Source organism: Rhyacophila brunnea, unplaced genomic scaffold (assembly GCF_057557595.1).
Source record: "Rhyacophila brunnea isolate RB1 unplaced genomic scaffold, BYU_Rbru_1.0 scaffold_13, whole genome shotgun sequence".
NCBI lineage: Eukaryota > Metazoa > Arthropoda > Insecta > Trichoptera > Rhyacophilidae > Rhyacophila > Rhyacophila brunnea.
This window is the reverse complement of record NW_028232785.1, coordinates 16,618,538-16,637,934: the sequence shown is the minus strand read 5'-3', so window position 1 is coordinate 16,637,934 and position 19,397 is coordinate 16,618,538. Positions and strand designations below refer to the sequence as shown.

The following is a 19,397-nucleotide window of genomic DNA, read 5'->3' as shown; positions in this document are numbered from 1 at the left end:
ATTATTAATAGTATGAGAATGTTACAGACATAAAATTGAAAAGATCGACCGAGAGAAATACGAGTTTCGGCTTCATGTTGGGGGTCATTTTTGTCACTTATCTCGATTAGAAAGCGATTTTTTTTACTAACGTATTTATTTTAAATACTTAATATTCATTACATGAAATTGAATATTTTAACTTTCTCCCCGATTTAGTTGGCTTTAATGTTACAAAATAGATTGATTTTGTAACAGTTTTTCATAGAAAATAAATATGTTCATATATTTCAGCATATAAATATTATAACACACATTATTTAGAGCTTTCTATAAAAAATAGTGGGTTAACAGCATTTTATAACAAGCAAGCTAACTCTTGCGCCTCCCGCCATTCCAGACATGCAGCGCGTAGATTGCTTTTGTAGTACCTTTTGTAGAATTAGCAAATTTATAATCACTTAAGAAATTAAAAATTTCACGTTTAAATAGCGTTTCATCGGAATAAGTCATAAAGAAACATTTACACATGTAACTGACTTTTTACAAGACTGAGTCATTTTAAGCAATTTTAAGTAAGCACACACTTACTTACATACATTTACACAATTGAATGAATTTTCAATATAATGAGACATTTTGTTTAATTTCATTCGTTCCAGTCCAAGTCCAGATGTTACGCATGGACAATAGCATATACACATAGTTTTTCACTAAAATGATTCATTTCGTGCTATTTCATGTGTCGAGACTGCTTGCATGAGTGATTAAACCAACACATTTTAATTGCTTTTCACCAGAATGAGTCATTTTGTGAATTTTTATTTTGTGAATTTTCAGGTTACTATACTGTATGGATGAGTATTTACACATATCACAATTAAAAGGCTTTTCACCAGAATGAGTCATTTTGTGCAATTTCATGCTACCAGACGATGCGCATGAGTAATTGCATATATCACATTGAAATGGCTTTTCACCAGAATGAGACATTTTGTGTAATTTCATACTAGTAGTCGTTATGCATGAGTAATTACAGTCAGCACAAATAAATGGTTTTTCACCAGAATGAGTCATTTTGTGTGTTTTCATGGCACCAGATTGTCTGCATGAGTAATTGCATATATTACATTTAAAAGGTTTTTCATCTGAATGTGTCATTTTGTGTGTTTTCATTTGACCAGACTGTTTGCATGAGTAATTACATTTATCACATTTAAATGGCTTTTCATCAGAATGAGTCATTTTGTGTAATTTCATTTGACCGGACGATACGCTCGAGTAATCGCATTTTTCACATTTGAATGGCTTTTCACCAGAATGAGACATTTTGTGTGTTTTCATGTGACCTGACTGTTTGCATGAGTAATTGCATTTATCACACTTAAATGGCATTTCGCCAGAATGAGTCATTTTGTGTGTCTTCATGGTACCAGACCGTATGCATGAGTAATTGCAACTATCACACTTGAATGGTCTTTCACCAGAATGAGTCATTTTATGCAATTTCATTTGACCAGACTGTGTGCATGAGTAATTGCAATTAACACATTTAAAAGGTTTTTCAACAGAATGAGTCATTTTGTGCAATTTCATGTATTTAAAAATAATGCATGAGTAACTGCATACTTCACATTTAAATGGCTTTTCACGGGAATGACACAATTTGTGCAATTTCAACCTACTTGACGTTATACATGAGTAATTGCATTGATCACATTTAAATGGCTTCTCGCCTGAATGAGTCATTTTGTGTGATTTCAAGTGACCAGAGCGAGCGAATGAGGTATTGCATATATCACATTTAAATGTCTTTGCAACGGAATTTTTAATTGTTGCTATTGTGTTTTGATGCATCGTTTTATGGAGCATCATTATATTAGAAGATTCAAAAACATCAAAACAGATGTTGCACACAAAATTTTCTTTATAAAACATTTTTTTCTCCAATTTTATAACAGCCACTAATAATTCAGGTTTTATCATATTCGATGGTAATGTATCACGTTTAGTATTGCGACATATGATGTTCACATCTGCAAACTTTTCATTATATTCCCCTAGTTCTTTTTTAATGTCTTTCTCGTCTATATGTACGTCTGCGTAAGTATCATGTACATTAGTCAACTCCTTCGATAATTTGACACTCACAATTTTGGCCGGTACAGTGCTTCCACCGTTAACCTAAAACAATGGTATTATTAATAAATTATGCGGTTTCTAAATGACCATTCATGACTATAATTTAAATGAGTGCTGTGGAATCATTGTATCTACATACAGCTAACCTCAAATACAGTAGAGATGATATCAGTAAGTTAAGACCCAATAATTGACCAGGAAACGTGAACAATAGTTCTGTCTATTGCCATTTTTAGGCACCATGACCACTCACCAATGGCAAATACACACTGACAAGCAGTGATGCCAACCATACTATAATTATAGTACAATACTAAAATTTTAATTCTGCGAAAAATGTAAAATACTATAATCTTACTCCATATCAGAATACCATAATTTTAAAGGATTCAAGACGGAAAATGTTCCTGTACTATATATTTTTCAGAAATACTATAATGTTATACTATAATTAATACGCCTTTGTACTATAATCAGCATAGTAAAAGATGGCAGCACTGCTGACAAGTGACAATACATAAATAATACGTAATAAATAACGTAAAAACATTATAATAATTTTGAAAATGGTTGTTGGTTTAAAAAAAACCAGTAGTAAGTAGATAATTCCTAATCCCTACCAAAATTTTTGGATGTTGCTATTCTGATAAAAATTGTTTTAAAGACGTAAATTTGATTTAAAAAATCATGTTTCCGAATCCAGGCGCCATATGTACATACTCATAATAAATAAAAAAAAAAAAACTATGTTGACAATACATTACGTACTCACTATTAATACTTAAAACTTCATTACTCATAAACAATGGAACTAGGTACTTAAAGTTGGCTGTTTCACCTACAAACATACTTGGATGTGGTTAAACTAAAAGAAATTTTCGTTTTCAAAGAAATTTATTTATGATTTTCAAATTCGTGTTTCCGATGGAACGCCATACGTCATTATTTAAAACTTCCGGTCAATCTGTCTCAAATTAATTATAATGTAGTTTCATAGTTTCCACATACTCGATATGCTATAACTACACTGAAAGCATTTATAAAATGCGACTTTGGAGTATGTGGGGCATGGCCCCCATATCCCGACGTGGGCCCCCAGGCCATGATATTTGGCAGTCCCCGCAACCTATCGCTAAGGTTAAGGGCAGTGTAATGTTCTATAGTACTGTTTCCCAAATGATATTCCGTGAAAATCCAGGGTTCCGCGTAAAATAAAGGGTGTTCCGTGTATTTTTTAGTGATTTTTCGTATTTTTAAATAAATCAGCATGAATAATTGTCTGCACTTAGAATCATATTATAAAGCACTGAGCGCGACCCTCTTTTGTGATAGCCAATTTACGTCTGACCCTTCGCCATGTTGGATAAATAGTAATTTTCATTAGTAAGGAGACACTAAAAATAATTATAAAATAAAATTTACGGTGTGTTTATCTCATTTAACTATTTCATCTGCCACATCGGGCCCCAGGCTACAGCCCTGTCAGCCCCCCCCTTTGGCACTTAGCAGCCGCGCGTCTATTGTTTTGGTAGTGTATATTGAGGCCATGTAAAACACAGACACACGCGATATAAGGACGGATGATACCGTTCTGCGTCGCGTTCGTCTACTGCAGCACTCCTCCAACTAGGCAATTAAATTACGCATGATATTGTCGACGCGCTCATTGCATCAGTTTAGTTTTTTTATTTATAATGTGCAATATTTAATGTGCACCATGCCTCCCGAAAAAAAATGTCTTTTCGTAGGTAGCTGACTAGGAACATTTCCATTGCATTTACAATGATAGTTTTATAGGAGGGACGTAACTTTGCGCTCGTTGCCAATTACTCGAGCTGTGAGCACATTGTTTTGTGATGTCGTCGGAGGAATATATTCTTAAATCGTGTAAAAATGACTAAAAAACGTTACGCATTTAGTCGAAGAAGTAAACATGTCAATGAATATATAATTATTAATACTAATATAAAAATAAACATAACATTAAATGTACGCATGTTTAATTTTTATGACAAATTATGTTTTGTTCGTCACGCGTCGTTTGCACAATCCGCGCATCGCGTAGTCACGATCTTTTTAGACCATGCCTCAGCTGAAGTATTGCCTCAATGGAACGGGTGAACTTTTGCCAGAAACAATAAGTGCTCACATAGCACCCAAATTCAAATACTGCCCAGTTACCTCAGTGGATGTGGAATGGTCCTTTTTCTCTTTTATTAATTATTTTGAGTGATCGAAAACACAATCTTACTACCTACCGAACATTTGGAACAGTAAGTACCCGATTGTTAACGCTTACAAGGGTAAGTAACAAAATGTTACATGATTGTTAATAAATAATTTATTATCGTCGATACTTACAAATTGTAGGTATGTTGATTTTGAAATAAAAAATCCAAAAATCATTATTTTTTACAACGTTTTTATTAGCCCGTATTCTTGTTTGTCCGGTGGTTGTTTGTCCAGTACAAATCTTGCAATCGATTTTTAACTAACTTCCCGAATAGCTAGACATTTGAAATTTTTAGAATATATCAGAACACGATGCCAATGCATTATTTTAATACTTTTAGCCATCTTTAAGCGGAATTGAATTCGTTTTCAGTTAATTCTGTTTTGTATGGAAAGTTATTTCAGAAAAATCCGTAAAAAGTAAAACTATTATTGGTTGCTAAGAGGGTGGTCCTGGCAACTAAATTATTAATATATACGTGCGTTACTATTGAAATTAAAATGAAATGTCAAAATGACATTTCAGTATTCTATGTTTGTTTGTTTTTTATTTAAGTACTTCATAATTATCAAGTACAAGTTTGAGCATATTGAGCATAATAATTCAACAGAAAATTTTAAAACGTTGTAGGTATATAAAAAGTTCTTTTTATCTTGTAATTTTTATTATTTAATGTTGCATATTTTGACACTATTTCCATGCATAGGTATTTCAAGCTTTTTATGTTGCACATAATCCGGTCTCTAGTAATAACTAATTGATTGGAAAAATTAAATGTATCACAAAAAGACTAGATGATCGAGCTTTGCCGAAATAGTATGCCTAGATTGAAGCAATATTTATTGTCCCACTAAAACACTGCGAAGTATATTAATATTTAGGAAAGTACATATAAATATCACGGCGTAATGTTTTAATACGCATTTCGTAACCCTAACAAATAGGTAAATCAACATGACATTTCGTCAAAATATACTGAAAATCATAATAAAAAGATTTTTAAACCTAACCTCAATTGTTGAACTGTCATCTTGCTTTATTGGTTTCGTGTCGGCGATCTGATGGTTTGAATGAATTATTGTCAGGTCAGGCGAATGCCAGCTTTTTGTGTAAGATTCAAATTCATCTGGTTCTCGTTTCACGTCCATTTTTTGTGTAATTGGTGTATAAATTGAGCAATAATATTATAATACGCAAGAGCTGCGGTGAGTTTTTATCATAGACAAAAATTAAAGACGTTGGTATTGCCCAGTGTTGCCATATTTTGAAAGTGGAATTATAGTACAGTGACTTCAAAATTATAGTATTTCGGCAAAAAATATAGTACGCGTTGAATGACCAATAATTTTCTGCATACGTGGGGTAATTAACGTCTTGTTTTTTTAGACAAAATTCAAATGTTAAGTCAGTGGTTCCCAAACTCTAGGTTACTATTCCTCCCTTTTAAAAAATCTAATCTAGGCGCCTCCCCCCCTTATTTCATGTAATAATACAAACACCTTTTTAAATAGTAAACAATGTACCTACTTAAGAATACAAAAATGAAAAAAAAAAATAAACAAGGTTTTACTACTTATATTACATTATTTTTTGACGAATATGCTTGTTTATTAGCACAATCAATTCCAATAGTAATCAATCCAAATTCATCTTCGTTCATTGACAAATGGATTCTATCATGGACCCCACATCCTGAAGCGGACCCCCCGGGTCAGGATTTTTCAACCACATATTCAAAATATTTAATAGCTTCGAAATAAAGCAGCGCCGCAGGCGACTTTTTTTGCTAATAATAAAATAATGTGATAAGTGCATTAGCAAACTAACCAAGAAAAGAAAGAAAGATAGATTTTTATTTGCTTTAATATATCTGGCGTAGAAATTATTTAAAAGTGGACACATGCCGAACTTTTTTTTTGTCATTTTGATTTCCTAAGCTCCAATTTTTATGAATGCCTTCACTTTTGTCGTTTTAAATCAGTGAATGCATTAGTGATCCTTGGATTGATTTATTCACTCAATTTTTTTAATAATTTCAACCAAATAGACAAGTTTAACAACAAAATTATCGTTCCTAAACAAATTTGTCTCAAATTTCAACATTATGATTAACTTGACCCTTTTATTTCATTTTTTACGAGATACCCATTGCGCTTCACAGTAGTATAGAAGTGAGGGATTATAAAATTAGTCTCCATATTTGCAGAAAGGTTTGCAAACAATCTCTAATAGGACTGTTTTTTTGTGTAGTTTATAACTAGCGGCCGTTTTATGAATTATGCATTTGCAAACTGCAAACCTGTGGCTAACGTCACTTTCTTTTAGACATGGGGTTATTTTTTTTGCTTCTCACGGATTATTTTGACGTTGTTTTTCTTCTATTGGCAACTTTTTTTCCGATTTCTCAAAATTATAGTATTTTGGGCGTACTATACCTGTTTTATATCGTACATAGTACGCAGACGAAAATTATAGTACAAATACTATAATTATAGTACGGTTGGCAACACTGGTATTGCCATTCAAAGCGAATATAAGATAATAAAAAGGATTATTTAACTTGTTTGTCTCTTAAAAGCCTCAATGACATTGAGCTCATTTACAATCTACTTGTAAACTCTCCCAGTGTCATCATCGAACAATAATAAGCAGATTGTAAAGAATCTTACGAGACATGTTGAAAGCCTGTCAATTTAACACGCTACACTCTGGCGTGTAGGCCTACTACGTCTGCGCAGTAGAGCGATAGTAGTGACCTCCCGGTAAAAATTCGAAATACTCAATACGTCCTGTCAAACTAGTACCGAAAATGACGGTTTCAACTCGCTAGCTTGTTGGCTTCTGAGCGAGTGGAAAGTTTTGTGTGTCATCATCACAATCTCACTAGTTGACTCCCGCGTTTTTTAATTCGCCAACAAGCAGCTTGTAAAGTAGCTCAATGTCATTGAGGTATTAGCCGGCCGTCACATCAGTGCGCCAAACAAACCTTCCGAGAACTGAGATTCAATGTTGCTTGTGAATAAAGCGCACATCAACTTTGAAACGTATTGATACATTTATATTTTGTAAGTGTTTGTTTATGACTTCGACCCTCCGACTCGGAGCCCGAGAAGGATGCAACAATATTATGTCGACGCAACAGCAAGATGATTTTTCAGACGAAACAGTCGCATTCAACCATTGATATACTACTGGATGAATCATATGCTTCTTAAGATTTTCAGCGAGTCGGCCTTTGTTAAAACTTACTGAGTAAGCCCGGTCTAGCTTGCATCTTACTCTAACTAATAGTCAGCACATGACGACTTGCTCTGTCTGTTTTGCGTTGCAGGCACCCTTAGGTTCACTATCCCAAGAACGTAAATTTAGTTTTACAGCCAGGGCAATACGGGTGATATTCGGGAATACATGTTAACGGTCTTAACGCATTATACCTACAAGGAAATATTATAAGACGATATTCGTAATATCTTTTGTGGTACATTTTTAAAATGACACTTGTATGGGAACTGCTCATCTAGTAGTATATCAATGGTCTTAGTATTTAATCGGTAGGTAATAATAATCACCTAACAAAGAAATTCGTCAGTTGAACAAATTAGGAAGGTACGGTACTCCGTATGAAACATTCATTCTACCTGAGGTATCCAGCGAAAGACCCCATTTCAGGTACCTGGCTCGCTGACACAATCGCGGCGTGCGAAGGGTTGGGACGAAGGGTGGCAATAGATAATAAATTGCTCTCAATCTGCTCCGGAGAACTAAAATACCTAGCTTTTGAAATTTTGTCTACATCTATAAAAAGGTGACGTTAATAGCTAGATGACATTGAGCTACTTTACAAGTTGCTCATAGACATTGACATTTTTATTGGCTTCTTACACTTTGAGAAGTCAAAAAAAAATTCAGTACTGTTAAACCTTTTATATTAATTAATACATTTTGTTTCCAACCAGTGAGCTGCTTTCATTGATATACTACTGGATGAATCATATGCTTCTTAAAATGACGCCCGATTATCAGCGACTCTGCCTTTGTTAAAACTTACTGAGTAAGCCCGATCTAGCTTGCATCTTACTCTAACTAATAGTCAGCGCATGACGACTTGCTCTGTCTGTTTTGCGTTGCAGCCAACCTTAGGCTCACTATCCCAAGAACGCAAATTTAGTTTCACAGCCAGGGCAATACGGGTGAAATTCGGGAATCCATGTTAACGGTCTTAACGCATTATACCTAGGTACAAGGAAATATTATAAGACGATATTTGTTATATCTTTTGTGGTACGTTTTTAAAATGACACTTGTATGGGAACTGCTCATCTAGTAGTATATCAATGCATTCAACCAATCTTCGGAGCTCAGGGCAGTAAAGGGCAGCACTGAGTAGTTTGTTACAATACTGATTTTGACAGCAGAGTTTATTTTAATTTCCTAGAACAACAAAAAAGTAACTCAAAATTGGTTTTTTTTAACAAAAAATACTGTATTTTTAATCTTCATATTAATGCCAATAGAAAGATATAAGTACCTACTTATTTTTTTCCAATTCTACAAAAAAAAATGGACATTGTAAAGCTATTACGCAATAAATAAAGTTAGTGCCATAAACATGGTTCAAAAAGTTTGTTTCGGTTCTCCTGGCAAATGACAAAAATACATACCTACTACAGTGTACTTCTGGGGGTGCGATATTTTATTGTCTATGGTTATAAATATAGATTATTGTACTATGGTGCCACGATAGACGCTCTTTTTGACGTTAGAATAATACAAACATTTAAAATGGATATAAAACGCGAACCAAACCCAGACGAATCCAATTTAGATGGACAATCGTCCAGTGCAGTTTGGTTTGACGTTCCAATAAGTAGTCTAAACAGATCTGACGTCCAAAATACTTACATAAAACAAGAGAATGTCGACGATACTAATTTTGAGGTTAGTTTTACGTCAATAATTACACAAAATTCTCAAGTTGACCCATCATTCTTGTTATGTAGGTAACAATTTTTGAGTGTTTATTGCGACAATGACATTGATCTACTTTATGAGCTGTTTGTTGGCGTATTTACAATCTGCCTGTAAGGTCGTCCAGTGTCATCATTAGGGAATCCAATCCCGAGCCAAAATTCTGATCCCGGGATTTCGGGATTACAATTTGACAATCCCGGGATCCCGGGACTGGTCCCGGGATTGGGATTTTTTTCCATTGTTAATATTAAATTTTTATATTTACAAATAACATTGATAAAATCGGTCAAAAATAAATCTAGTATAATTTATAATATTTAAGACATTTATTGTTAATATTGTATACGTTAAATCTTGGAAATACACAAGTTTAATAGGAGTAAATAATATTGTAATATAAATAATAATGTGAATTTAATATGAGATTGCTATTTCTGATAGTAAAGACATAATGAATAGATCAGCGAGATTTAAAATAGTAAAGCAAATAATCATGGCGTACTTATGGCCTTTCCGCTTCATAAATCTAATTAGTCAGCCAAATATGAAACTGCCGTAAAACGTATGATATCATGGTGGAATTACTTTGTTAAAAGTGCGAAGCATTGTTTTTTTTACCAATCTTTCTCATTTTTAATAATCTATGTGAAAAAATAAAATGAATCGGCAACCTACACATCAAACTTCATTCAAACTCAGTTTATTTCTAATGTAGTTATTTTGTATTAAAAGTATTTTTTCTGTTATATTTTCCATAAAAATTGATAAAAAAATCAATCCCGAAATCCCGGGATTATGTTTATCAATCCCGGGATTCATAGGTATCGAAAATAGCTCGGGATCCCGGGATCCCGGGATTGGATTCCCTAGTCATCATCAAACAAGCTAACAAGCAGGTTGTAAAGAATATATCGAGAAAAGTTGAAAGCCGGTCAACTTTACACGCTACACGCCGGCGTGTGGGTCTACTGCGTCTGCGCAGTAAAGCGTAGTAGCGACCTCCCGGTAAAAAACAAACTACGATCTATCAAAATAGTCGCTAGCTTGTTGGCTTCTCAGCGAATGGAACGTTTTGTGTGTCATCATCACAATCGCAGTAGCTGAATCGCCTGCTTTAAAATTCGCCAACAAACAGCTCGTAAAGTAGCTCAATGTAATTGACGCATATCATTCAATATCCAATGATTAATGCATACTACCAATATTCTATCATATCCATTTTAGACACTTCTGACGAGACTTTACCTAGGTACTTTGTTCACGTGTCCGGAAATTTGTACGTATGCACTTCGCCGTATCACACTTTACAGTGAAATGTTAACACAATCACTGCTAACCCTTTAAATAACACGATAATTATATCTAATGGCCAACTGCTCCAAACGCGCCAGTTGCGGTATTAGCACTAAATGACACACATCCCATGCGAACCAGTTAATCACTATTTAATGAACATGCTAATAATAGCTAATGGCAACGCACTAGTTGCATTGGACGCACGGGATAGGTGAAAGACCTTCCAACCTGTTTGGGTTGTATAGTACTGAGATAAAATCATGTCTAAATAAAACACGGTTCTTGTCGGTTTACAGGAAGCCAGCGGCAAACAAATTTTTAAAATAACCGATATACTTACTAGATTATTTGTTTTGTTACGTTAGGTAAGGATCTAATAAAATTGGACCATTATTTTCTGCAATGTTTCACGAATAACGCGATTTTTTTCATCTCGGTGCTATTATAGAGATGACCGTATAGTATACGCCACGCTCATATCTTTCCAATAAGAAAACTTACGGCGAACTGTGCTACGGTGAAATGTAATACGTACAATTTACATTTAACCCTTTGGTCAAGGGGCAGTGACGTCCCTAGACGAAATTCCGCCCTTGGGCAGCGCCAAAATGCCGCCACATTTTTTTATACAGTATTTTTTATCTTCCATGCACGTGTCGTTTCTGGTCACCATCGACGTCGAAGGACAACGGAAGTAAACTAGACATCGTGAACTCGACAAAAATAATACATTCTTGTTAAACCTTTTATGTAAATTAATACATTTTGTTTCCAACCAGTGAGCTGATTTTTTTAATGGAAAGATATTTCATTATTATTAAGTTTAGGTAGGTAGCTATTTATATATATACCAAATGATTCTCCTCGATTTGCCACCCTTCGAATAACTGCCGCCCTCAAGCGACGCTCAATCTGCCTACCCAACGGGACGTCACTGTCAAGGGGTCGTGGGGTATATTAAGTTAATATCATGTCATATTATTATGAAATGTAATTTGTGTGGTTCAATTAAATATTGTCTGGAAGTAATTAATTTACCATATCTAGAGAGGCGATGTGTGCCTTTTGAAGGTATGTAGGCTGTGGTTGGTAACTGAGACATCATTATACAGTGGCACCATGGGTACGGCAAACGCGGCTTGCAGATGTAGTGGTATTGTTTGCTAGCATTGAAACAGGCATTGTCGCAAGCAATTCAATACATTCGCAAATTGCCTATGGTGTCGCTGTAGAATGATTTACCTATACATGTCCGTCTGGTTGAGCAAACTGACAATCAATTTATAATTTCTACAAACAGGTGTCGTTAGTAAATTATATAATTTTTGTAGAATATAAAATAGTGAAGTTATTATTTAAATACGTTTATAAGTAATCAAAAATTATTTTTATTAAGAAGGTAGGCTTTAGATAAAAGCTTATTATGGAGTCTTTCGTCTCTGGTTGTTGAATCAGCTGTCATTTATTATAAGCGATAGTGCTCACAGAATGCGTCGAGCGGGTGAAGTCGGCGAATGCAGCGTTTATTCATAACCATAATCACACGTCTCTTCCCGCGCATTACCCTTCACCTATGTAATAAGCGGCCCAAGCAGCACAAAATATATATTATTACAGCGCCTCTCATAACAAAGCAATAAAAATATTATATTATTTCGGGGCTTGTAATTAAAATTTACGACGACATTATTCAACCAGCGATAAACTGGACACGCAATAAAATTAAACAATGATTCTCTGTTATTAAATAATTGCTTTTCGCCCGTCGATCGACGAGGCCTCGAGCATCGTAATTTTGGTAGCCGTGTTCAATGAATGGACTCCATTGTATTTTCTTTCATTCGTATCGCCGAGAAGCGGTGATTCGCGAAAAAACGATGATTCATGCGGCGGGCGCGTAAAATACGTCGTCAAATCCAGTGGGCGCTGGCGTATTTGATTACGTTGTATTTTCGTTGATTTACGCGCCACTTGTAGAAATTTTGCGCGGGCGCCGCACTCGCTGCGTCAATGGGCTTTATGCCTTATACCTTTGTAATTTTTACGAAAACATTTGATAGTGATGTTTTTTTTTCTGAAATGGTTTGAATACTCGATAATCTTTTTCATTTGGATTCATTTTTTATAAATCATGTTTGTTTCATATCTATTTTTCTAATGTCTAAAGTGTTTTTTCGATTCCTATTCTAGAGTGGTAGAGTTCCCATCATAAATGTAAAAGCCGAAAATGATTACCAGATGGATGACTGCGAAGGTGAAGTAGACAAGAATTCAGTTCTTCCAATAACAGATCATGACCCTCTGGCCGGATGTTCCTATTCCGAACGTCCCACCATAAATGAGGTAATTTCATTTGTTTATATTATATTATTATCAGTAATTTCTTTTTGTTTTTTGACTATTAATTAACAGATTTTTGTTTTTACGAGAAATTGATGTTAGTCATTTACTCAACTTATTAGGTCCATACAATGACTCCAAACACACATTGAAAAGCAATGGGTATGTGTATTCTCCAAATCCACGACATTATAAGCTGACGCGTGAGCCGCTCGTTCATCGTGGACAAATTTTTATTTTCCCAACCTAATAAATCCATGGGTTCAGTAATTAGTTTGTATAAATTATACAAACCCTTAATCAAAATCTTTAATGTATACTTTCACTAACAAAGCAGATTATAGTATAAGCGCCGCAGGGGAAAAAATACGTGTTCAAGGAATCTACTATCAAATATGTATAATTTAATATTGGAACTATCACTGGAAATGTCATTGATTTTAACCTGATTTAACAGTGAAATCTTTATTCATATTATTTAACAAGCTACCTACTTGCAGGTTTTCCTTTTTCAAAAAAAGGTTACATACTCTCTTCCTATCTGTAACTACTAGGAACCTATCTATTTTTATTGTCATCAGATTTTTTTTTAGAATTATTAATAACCATGTCCTTGCTTTTTCGTGCAAGGTGGTTGTTATTAATTTTGAACAATCACAAACACCCATGCTTTGAGAAAAATACATAAATGTTTTTGTCATGACCGGGAATCGTACCCAGAACTCTCGGGTGGAAGGCCAGCGCCTTTTCAATTTCTTTTTTTTTTCAACAACTTCACATGTCCCACCAATATCACTCGTAACTCTACGGTCTTCATGATACCCCGTCGCAGGACGTATGTGATGTTTCATGATGCTGTGTATCGTGCGATTAATTTAGTTGATGGCACCATAAAGATTGATTTTTTTTACCATATCACGTTTCTGGACGTGTTAACTAGGTTAAATTTATAATTGTATTTTATTCGTTTTACTTTAATATTTACATAAGCAAATACTTTCTCTTCTACGTTCTTGTCATATTGGTTGTTATTTGTAATTAAGAGCGTACATAAGTGAAACGGCAAATAATTTTCAACTTTATGTGGAACGAAATTTCGGCCGCGTTGCCATTCGGAGAGCAATAGTTGACCTGTTTGCACGTCTATTTGTTTTGTGTCGCCTAGTCACGATCTTTTTAGACCAGCGATTTCCAAACTGGGAGGCGCGTAAAGTTCAACACAAATAATGTAGTCACAGGTTTGCAGTTTGCAAAAGCATTGTTTATAAAATGGCCGCCAGTTATAAACTACTCAAAATATAAATATCATATAAAATGTCATATAAAAGGTTGTTTGCAAACCTGTCTGAAAATATGGAGTCTAATTTTATAATACCTCACTTCTATACTATTGTGGAGGGCGCTAACCATCTCGTGAAATAATGAAATAAAAGGGTCAAATCATTATGTTAAAATTTGAGGCAAATTATTGTTTAGGAATCATAATTTTGTTGTTAAAGCTTTTTGGTTGAAATTATTATCTTTAATATATAATAATTAAGATCTTTTTAGACCATGCCTCAGCTGAGGTATAGCCTTAAGTCATTTTTATAACTTGTATTTATTATGTATTATGAGCATTGGACAATAGCTGTTATGCCATAATACTCTTTTTCGAAATAAATAAATAAATAATTGAATCGATTTTGAAAATGACTACATTTTAATTATTTAATATTTATGATTCTAATATTAAGATGACGAAGTGCATTATAACTGAAATATTTTCAGTTGAATGTGCTTAGTAGCCTACAGTGACATTATAGTAACGAGTGTTAACAACATCATAACATAATAACAGAATCCAAATGTATTACGTACACTCTACGTCTCATTTGTGCGTAGCATTCTTGAATATGGGTCGATTATCTGGTGTCCTTATGAGGTTTCCTATAAGCTTATTTTAGAACGCGTCCAGAAGAAATTTCTTCGATGTCTTTATTTTAGGACATTTAACTATTTTCCTATCAATAATTCGTCAAATGATTATTTTCCGACTGCCTATCTACAAGGCATGCTTACTTTTCACTCTCTTGAATCTCGTCGGTTTCTTCTTCTCTTGAAACACTTTTGCTTGTTAGCGCGAGGGATGGTTTCCAATCCTGGTGTCCTAATAAATTTGAATTTACATGCGCCTGCCAATTACCTACGTGGTCGCAGCCATGATTTATTCTGGATTGGAACCAGTGTTGCCAACCGTACTATAATTATAGTATTTGTACTATAATTTTCGTCTGCGTACTATGTACGATATAAAACAGGTATAGTACGCCCAAAATACTATAATTTTGAGAAATCGGAAAAAGGTGCCAATAGAAGAAAAACAACGTCAAAATAATCCGTGAGAAGCAAAAAAAAAATTATCCCCATGTCTAAAAAAGGGTGATGTTAGCCACAGGTTTGCAGTTTGCAAAAGCATAGTTCATAAAACGGCCGCTAGTTATAAACTACACAAAAAAACAGTCCTATAAAAGGTTGTTTTCAAACCTTTCTGCAAATATGGAGACTAATTTTATAATCCTCACTTCTATACTATTGTGAAGCGCAATGGCTATCTCGTAAAAAAATGAAATAAATGGGTGAGATTAATCATAATTTAGGATAATTAATTATTTAATTAATCATAATTAATTTAGTTTAGGAACGATAATTTTGTTGTTAAACTTGTCTATTTGGTTGAAATTTTAAAAAAATTGAGTGAATAAATCAATCCAAGGACCACTAATGCATTCACTGATTTAAAACGACAAAGTGAAGGCATTCATAACAAATTGGAGCTTAGGAAATCAAAATGACAAAAAAAAAGTTCGCCATGTCTCCACTTTTAAATGATTTCTACGCCAGATATATTAAAGCAAACAAAAATCTATTTATTGAGTTCTTGGTTAGTTTGCTAATGCACTTTTCACATTATTTTATTAATAGCAAAAAAAGTCGCCTGCGGTGCTGCTTTATTTCGGAACTATTAAATATTTTAAATATGTGGTTGAAAAATCCTGACCCGAGGGTCCGCTTCAGGATGTGGAGTCCATGATAGAATCCATTTGTCAATGAACGAAGTGAATTTGGATTGACTACTATTGAAATTGATTGTGCTAATAAACAAGCACATTCGTCAAAAAATAATGTAATATAAGCAGTAAAACCTTGTTTATTTTTTTTTGTATTCGTAAGTAGGTACATTGTTGACTATTTAAAAAGGTGTCTATATTATTTAATGAAATACGGGGGGGGGGTGGCGCCTAGATCAGATTTTTTAAAAGGGAGGCGTAGTAACATAAAGTTTGGAAACCACTGACTTAACATTTGAATTTTGTCTAAAAAAACAAGACGTTAATTACCCCACGTTTAATTTTTTGAAAATGCAGAAAATTATTGGTCATTCAACGTGTACTATATTTTTGGCCGAAATACTATAATTTTGAAGTCACTGTACTATAATTCCACTTTCAAAATATGGCAACACTGATTTCTCCTGTCAAGTCTATCATGCACCATTAGCGAGGGGTGCAAGACATAGACATTTTCAGTGATGTACTTTGCATTTTGTTTTTGAATCTTTATTTTTCTGTGTTAAATTGTACTTAAGTATGTTTTGATTTAATTTCTTTTTCTATTATTATTATTATTATATTCTATATTGTAATATTTGTCATAATGTCAATCTCATGTTGTGTACGTCTTGAATTCAGATTTTTTATGTCCACAATGTTTTGTATTCGTAAATAAATAAATAAATTATTTTATGTTGCAGTTGATGACTACCAAAAGCGAAATTGAAGAACAAAAAACACATTTTGATGTAACAATACAAGAAACTGACATAAAGAAAGAAATCTCGGATAAAATATGTACTGCTGTTAAAACTACCAAACGTTCGGATATTGGAAATAAAAATAATATCTGCAAAAAATGTAATAAGAACAAATGCAAATGTGTCAAATCTTCGGTTAATACAACGAAGAATCTTAAGTGTGATATGTGCAGCTATACATGTAAAGGAAAAGCCGTTTTGGACAGGCACAAAGTCATCCATAACGACGTTAAACCATTCAAATGCGATTTGTGCTCATACACAAGCAGTCGAAAAGCGCATCTGAAGGCGCACCAAATGAATCACACTGGCGAAAAGCCCTTCACGTGTGATATATGCTCCTACGCGTGCACGCAGAAGAGTTCGCTGAAGACGCACAACAAGATCCACGCCTCTGTCAAACCGTATCAGTGTGATCTGTGCTCGTACCAGTGCAAACAGAGTATTCACCTAAAGAATCATAAAATGATACATAACAACGAAAAGCCCTATAAATGTAATATATGTTTTTACACATGTAGAAGAAAAGACGACCTGATTATCCATTCGAGGATTCACAGTGGCGATAAACCTTACGAATGTGATATATGCTCTTACACGTTCGCTAACAGAAGCAATATGAAAAGGCACAAGAAATTGCACCATGATTGATTGAATAACATATTAAGGTTATGCTGACAGAAAGCATTAACTCAATAAAACAAGTTCTGAGATAATCGCAAAAAGATTTTTTTTTTTTTTTTCAAAGCGTTCCCCACATAGATTTTTTTATGATTTAAAAACATTTTTTCTACATTATAAAGACTAACCTTTATGGCAAACACAATATACGACATGTTACAAGACCTGTATTTTGTATACGCAGAACGCATTAGGTCTTTATCATGCTTTCTATCAGAATAAAAAAATATCAATATGATTTAATAATGTTTATATTTTCTCACCATTATATCCTATGCCTTTGTGCGTTTTACCAGGACGTAGAGCGTTCTGTCAGTATACCCTTGATAATATTGTGTAGAATAAGTCAGTGCTCGAAATCTACTAGATTGCAGATCCGGTTCGTGAATTATTATGAAAATGTCATGGTCTATAGATATATTGTACGATATTACTTAAATAATTATTTATTAAACTATGTATAAAGCACGACATTAATTTTGAAAATATATTATAACCAATAGAAAAAAATCTTTTTGAAAAATGTAAGACAGCCCGCAGGAATCGAACCTGTATTTCTCGGGTATCGCGCCCACGCACATAGCCCAATATGCTAAAGGAGTAATACTTAATTGCGAAAAATTTTAACTAATACTCTCTGAAGCGTTTTCTAAATTGAGCTACTATTGGCTATCATGTTTTCAAAATTGTGTATGTTCAATAATTGAAAAGTTACATTTTTAGATCTTGTGAATTATTCGTTGAATAAAAGAAGATAGTTAATTAAGGATCTGTAAGGTATTTAAAGGTATAAGTAATGGAGTCCTGTCGGGATAGGCAGACTACACACTGGTTAGGGTGGCAGATTAAAGGAGAAACATAAGTAATACACTTTCTGACAGTATTGGTTTTGTTTAGGTATAAACTGATAACTGCATTTTTGGCTCATTTTATGTTAACCCTTTGGAGACTGACAGTGAAGGAGAAAAAAGTGGACCAACAGCCAGAATAAATTTAACGAGAGTTTACTAAACCTGCTACAACTTTTATATTATATTATCAATTCAAATAATTTTTCAAAACTTGTGTAGGTATTGAAATACTTCAATTTAAACTCATCTTTTTAAATTTGTAGATACATTTGTAGGGTTATCAGAAAAGTAAAAAATGAAACATTTTTTTTTATTTATTTAAGAAAACAATATATTGTGGACATAATAAATATAAATTCAAGACGTTCACAACATGAGATTTACATTATAACAAATATTACCCTCACAAGAAAGATAATAATATATTATATACTAATAGATATTAGCAGAAAAATAAAATTTTGAAAGGCCAAGAACAAGCGGCGTCAAATTAGCGCCGATTGTTTCCAATGGTTTAAGAGTAAAAAATAGGCCACTAGGGTCACTATAATATCTGTACCTCAGAGGCAGACGGATGCAACTCCATTTTTGGGGAGAATGATTTTTTTTAAGAATCGTCATGCTAAAGGCTTTATTTATTAGAGGCAGAGAGATGGAAGTCCTAGTCCAAGATATGCACAGAATAAAGATGCAAGTGCCATACCCACCTTAGAGGCAGAAGGATGCAAATCCACTAAGATAAAATTCTCTCAAACCGTCTGCAATATGTACTAGACGAGAACCAGCCAGGAGAACGAGCTTTAGAGGAGGATACAGCACTATGGACCATATCCAAGTCATCAGAGCGGTAACAAGTATACAAGCTGCCGCTATCCATTAGTTTTATAGACCAATAAAATCTCGTTCGTGCGCTCGGTCTGGTCTGCCGGTCTCTCTGGTCTCTCTGGTCGGGCGATCGGTAGCGATGTATGAAAACATATAACTATGTATTTAGCGCTGCCACACTGGGCGACCAGTCGTCGGCAACAAAGCCGCGGATAGAACGTATTTT

At 34.1% G+C, this 19,397-nt stretch overlaps 1 protein-coding gene across 1 annotated transcript; it reads left to right on the top strand.

Annotated features, from left to right (window-relative positions):
• Positions 1-9,062: 9,062 nt before the first annotated feature.
• LOC147076670 (uncharacterized) lies at positions 9,063-17,998 on the top strand. The gene is made up of 3 exons (XM_085941314.1): positions 9,063-9,292; positions 12,812-12,964; positions 16,755-17,998. The coding sequence occupies exons 1-3, from the start codon at positions 9,137-9,139 to the stop codon at positions 17,463-17,465; spliced, it is 1,020 nt and encodes a 339-aa protein (XP_085797440.1). The 5' UTR covers positions 9,063-9,136; the 3' UTR covers positions 17,466-17,998.
• The last annotated feature ends 1,399 nt before the right edge of the window (positions 17,999-19,397 follow it).